This window comes from Drosophila novamexicana, unplaced genomic scaffold, assembly GCF_003285875.2.
Source record: "Drosophila novamexicana strain 15010-1031.04,08,12 unplaced genomic scaffold, DnovRS2.1 tig00000121-arrow-pilon, whole genome shotgun sequence".
Taxonomy (NCBI): domain Eukaryota; kingdom Metazoa; phylum Arthropoda; class Insecta; order Diptera; family Drosophilidae; genus Drosophila; species Drosophila novamexicana.
The window spans coordinates 1,274,241-1,279,910 of record NW_020824773.1 but is presented as its reverse complement, the minus strand read 5'-3'; the positions used below and the strand labels follow the sequence as shown (position 1 = coordinate 1,279,910).

Below are 5,670 nucleotides of genomic sequence, written 5' to 3'. Positions count from 1 at the left end.
TGCACTTAGCCAAAAGCCATTTTGCTTTAAGCCAAATTTAAAGCACACATCCATCAAGAAATCTGACAACGACTTCTTTTTTTCAATGGAGCAAACCTGAAAATCTCCTTAGACTTCGGTCACAAGTCGCGACACACATCACAGAATATCCCATCAAAGGCTGCTCAAAGCCGTTTCCATCATCATCTTTAAAGATTATTCGCCTGTCCCCCTTTTCTATGCCAATGATTGATTATTTTTATTGACACAAATGTCATTAGCTTGCGGGAAAAGTACAAAAAAGGAATTGCTACGGAAATTAGCGTTAGTCAGGCATTTCTAGGTAACACAATGGAACGTCATCTTTGCCAAATCCTAAGCAATCGAACCATGAGAAGGGCAACAACAAGCCAAAATATTCTTTTACATGATTGAATCCAGCATAATCCCTGGATGATAACAAACATAAGAATTTGTGCATGTTTACTTTATATCTGTATAATTTTGAAGATTTCGATTTTCTTATATTTCCTTTTAATTAAATGCTAAAGTCAAGAAGTTACTTGTTGATAGTTTTTTTATACCATGTTGATGTTATTTTACTTCCCCTTATAATTAGCAATTTTATTTATACTTAAAAAAATATGTATTGTGACGGCGAACACATATTGAACCGCTAGATATTCCTAAATATAAGATTAGCTCTGTATTGCCAACGAATTAAAAAACGTGCATGCTCTTCTTTTATTACATATTATTATAAGCCATTTATTGTACAATTTAATTCAAGACAAAAGATTTATTATTTTGTATTTGATAAATATTGATGCATTGATATTTATGCAAAATTTCGAACGGTTTGCATGAAAAGGTTAATACTCCAGGAATTATAAGAAATAACAGCAAAAGCTTCATGTTTAGAAATTATTTTTTTTATTATGTCAAGATATGAAGTCGACAAGTGCCTTATATGTATGTTAGGTTAAGCTTTGTGATAAATGCAATTTTGCGTGCTTAAATACGATTATTAATGCTGCTGATATGCTCGGATCTTGGATTATATATATTTCAAGTAGAGATGGGCGCGTGCTGGGCTCAAAAACGAGCACGAAGCCTAATTTTTAACCTGACGGGAAAATTTAGTTGTTATAAATATTTGGATTTTTTTTAGATTAAAAAGCAGCAGAATAGAAACCTTTATGGAAAAATATATTTCAAACTCAATATAAAACTCTCTTATTTCACCTTTATCAACTGGCTTCTGTCTGAACATGCGAAAAATTCGTACCTTCAGATATTTGGGCGAAGACCGAGCGGGAATCGAAAGTTTTAGCTTTTGACATTATTTACCTCACTGTAGCTTGTCTTTAGAGATTCTGCTTTCGTGTTGGTGAGGCTTAACGGACCCGCACGACAGGAAAAGCACGGCTTATGCGTATCTCTAATTTAAAGTATATCATATTGCACTGTACCCATAATATGGTAAATGGATATTTTCTATCTTTCTGACTGATTAGCAGGCCAATATTGATAAGATGTGCTAAGAACTTTAGTGATAAATCGGCTAATTCAACAATTGAATTCAATAGAGCGGTAAATCTTGAATGTTTAGCGGGAATAAGCTTTCTATTTTCGGAGTGCCTCTTTTAGGATTCATAAAACTAACAGAATTTCTTTGACGCCAAAATCCATTCAGCTCATTAATTATGTAAATGCTTTTTTCTGGCCATGTGCGCTGCTGAGGCTCCTTCGACTTGACAATACACCAAAAATTATGTCACCAAAATGCAAATGTCGCGACATAACTTTCGGTCCTGGCTGGATGGGCTGGGGCATGAGCACATGAGGGGCTCTGTGATTAGCACAAGTCCGGAGCGGCTCCAAAAGCAAATGTTGTTAACAAAACTAACAGCCAGTTGGCATATGAGCAACATAACCGGGCTCACAACAAATTTTTGCCCAGGCTTTTGGCGAGCCTGCATAAAATTTGCATGCGATTAAAATTGATAAATTGTGGGACGGGCAACGAGGAATTGGAGGGGGGGAGGTTGGTTTTTACTCAAGTCAATGGGGCATGGGCAACTGGGCCAGTCCTTGGCATGACCTACACATCAGCTGTCAATGGCTTTCAATTATGTGCCAGCTGTAGATTGTCTCGGCTTCCGCTTCCCTGAGACGAGCTCAGGCATTGTCAGGAGCAGAAAATCGTTAGCTATCCACTTTGTGTGCTGCAAGTTTAGTTCCCTCTTTGAGGTGTAAGTAAGAAGCGTGTTGTTTGTAAATTTAATAAAGGCAGCTGCATAGATGGTAGAGCTGGTTGAAACTATTCTTCGGCGACAGCTAAACCGATTTGCTAAATGACAAACTTGCCGGGAGAGGGAGAATGGGGGTGGGGGTGGGGCTGGTTGCCGCTGCCACCTCGCATCCCTCTAATTACGTGTCGTAGCTGCACGTCCAGAGCCGGGCCATTATGTCACCTGTACGAAAAATGGCGCACGTAAGCCGGACACGAGGCGAGCCAAGCCGATGGGCAGGTGAGCTGAAGCAAGGGCCAAACGGCTCATTGTGCGGAAATCGCATTTGGCGCTGATAGCGAAAGCAAGCGGAGCAGCAGCAGCGCCTAACTAACGACCAACTAATACGATTAGTGTCATAATGCCAGGGACTTGAGTGTGTCAATAATGTTGCGCTCTATTTGCAACACTTGACGCTCGCTCTCAGCTCATTTGTGGACATCTTCAGATCAGCAGAACGAGTGGCTATGATAGTTGAAACTCGATTAACCACAGCTCTGAGTATCAGGCACAAATGTCGGGTTCGACGCGTTCTGTCAAGTGTTGAAAGAGCCAAAGTCTGAAAACACTTAACTTATACTGATCCATATGTAACCTGCAGCTATTGGCGTAACAAAACGTTTGTTAATCAAATATTTATACAAAACTGTGCTCAAAGAATTTAATAACTACGTATTTTACAAATCTTAAATAGTCCACAACAAGAACTATCAGTTGAGCGACTTGACTTTCCAAGTTCTATCTGAGCTAATTTTTAAGGTAATATAATAAGATATTATTAATTAAGATGTGAAGAGGCGTAAAACGGGTATGTTCGAATTTTCTCACGAATTCCAAATGTGTGAAAGAGAATCTTGCCATGCTCGTGCTTTTGAAGCTCGCTGATGAGGCTCGCTTTGGCAAAGGCAGCAACCGCTGCTGAGAGCAGAGCTACACAAGTGGAGCCGTAGGCAGGATTTCGATCAGACACTGTAAAAATTAGAGTTCTGCTTGGCGGTTGCTTGTACTGATCGCTACACTCGGCTGGGCCAGCCCGTCGCTTTGAATGTTATATTGAAGTAGCTGTGCTCCATGCGAGCTTCACTTGGCCCATTGAATGAGACGTAGCCGCCGGAAAAAAAGACCGGATACTTGAGCAACACATTCCTGCCAAAATGGAACTTTGACAAGAGGCCAAAAATGATGCCAAGCAGGGCAACGATGCTGGCAATAAGCCACGAGCGGAAACCAATGTAGACAATCATCTGGATGGGCCGCTTTTTGTCGTGCTCGTAGAGAAAGCGTTGCGAGCGCATGACCACTGAACGATCTGGATCCAGAAACGGTAGACACACACTTGTTTCATATCCGCGGAATGGAATATCAAGAGGCGACGCTTCAGAATGGGATAGAACTGTGGCAGACGTTCGAATACAGCTGCTGCCTTAAATCATGAACAGTGCTCGCCCAGGGGCCAAAGTTAACAGCAGCCCCGCCAACGTCGACATCATATCCTCAATGCCATATACCACAAACGTTTCCAGCGAATTGACGACACCGTCACAGTTCTCATCAACAAATATGATGCTCATGTCCGCGGCTATGAAATCAAATCCGCATGCACTGACCACGTACACACCGTGCTCCTTGGCATGTTCGTCACACTTCAGCTGCATCGTTTCTATATACTGTGGCTCACCGCTCAAGTCCAACTGATGGGCGCCGGCCTCGATACAGGCACGAACCACATTTTCACCATAGAAACGATATGGGCCCGCTGTATTGACAACTACGCGAGTGAACTAGGCCATTGCAGCAGCAGGGCGTCGTCATTGACATCCGCTATAATAATTGGCACCCATCTCCTTGAGCACCGCCTCGAGCTTCTCGCGATTTCGTCCGGCTGTGCCCCAACGCAGTTCCTTCAGCACAGACACCTTTTTTGATTTAAATAGTACAGTAAATATCAAATTATAAGTTTTAGCCTATGGTTAATGGATAATGGAGTTGATATGGAAAAATGCAATGAAAAAATTCCTTTAGGAAGGCGTTGATATCGAGAATTATAAGAGCTATAGATTGGCAAACTTGTTATTCATATAGCATGCAGGATACTTATTTTCATCATAGAGGCAGGGGGGGCTAAGGGGTGCATTAACCTGCATAGGGTGTGCATAGAGTTTGCATAACGTGATAGCTCAAAGCATTTACATACATCGAAATTGTTCACTACATCAGAAATTGCTGTGCTGCCCATTACAGAGTTTTCTATATGCCCAGTTTATTTGTTTTCATTAGATCGACATTTATTAAATTCCGAGACTAAACGATCGATTTATACTTTGGTTTACATGGATTATTATTTACAGCAGTTGGTGCAGGCCTTCACCGCGTTGGCGGCCATCATGAGCTCATAGTAGGAGAAGCGATGATAACTGTAGTACTCTGGATTTTTGTAGCACTCACATTTTCCAGCGTTGGGTCCGAGCTTTTCCGTTTTCTCTATGCACCTGAAGATCTTTGGTTTAATGAACGGCGGGATTTTGAATTTTTTCGTTTTTAGGCGAGTGGGTGCATAGCCTTCTGGAGGGTCGCGTACATTTCTAGGTTGTGCTCCTAGACGGCAAGGCTTCTTCTCTGGCTTGGGCTCATCAGTCTTTGGGACTTTGGTCTTCGAGTATCTTCGGGATAGTCGGCTTGGTCCTTGGCCAGCGTTTTGCTGTAACATTTTGGTTGAAAATAATCCTACGCGTGAAAGCATTTTTAATTTTTAAAATTTCGAAATTTATCAAAAACTACAAAATTTGGTAAAATTTTGATACGAACATATGTCAGATATTCTTTAGTATGTCTACAAATTTAAAGCCCGATATGGATATGCCAGTATTTCGCTTGAAATGTGTTGGTTACAGTTGAAATTCTTGTCAAGTTTGTTAAGCATTCATTTCAATATATCGATTTTGAATCATAATCGAGTAGCTGATATTAATTAATATGGAGAAATTGAAATATGGCTAAGCAGATGAAAGCCTGATTATTTTTGAATGTTATGGTAACAAATGCAATCGATATCTATAACTAATCGATAATTTTTAATCCCGCATTTTAATTTAATAATCAATTTTATTCTAACATAATGCTGAATAACTAACTATCTAGTAAACTATTTAGGTACAATTTTTGAAAGTGTTTTCAACTTCAACCTAACGGAACCCACAAACTGATTGCAGCAAACTTTCAGCAATTTCTTTACAAAATCACACACACACAACAAAGTTCCACAAATTATGGCGGAAAATTACCTTAACGAAAGGGCTTCCGTAACTATATAACCTTTTTGGCACAACTGTACCGGGTCAGTTATGTGGTAGTATGGGCACACTTGCATGGTATAGCGTTGGTGAGTATGGTGCTTCTT

The 5,670-nt window shown here is 40.5% G+C and overlaps 1 protein-coding gene and 1 pseudogene across 1 annotated transcript; both read right to left on the bottom strand.

Annotated features, from left to right (window-relative positions):
* Positions 1 to 2,957: 2,957 nt before the first annotated feature.
* LOC115758084 lies at positions 2,958 to 4,537 on the bottom strand (annotated as a pseudogene).
* Positions 4,537 to 5,096, bottom strand: LOC115758085. Its single transcript, XM_030698599.1, has one exon. The coding sequence runs from the start codon at positions 5,011 to 5,013 to the stop codon at positions 4,612 to 4,614; it is 402 nt and encodes a 133-aa protein (XP_030554459.1). The 5' UTR covers positions 5,014 to 5,096; the 3' UTR covers positions 4,537 to 4,611.
* Between the last annotated feature and the right edge of the window lie 574 nt (positions 5,097 to 5,670).

What these genes read in the sequence shown, in the direction of transcription:
- LOC115758085 (XM_030698599.1), bottom strand. Translation starts at nt 5,013, where the DNA reads ATGCTTTCACGCGTAGGATTATTTTCAACCAAAATGTTACAGCAAAAC.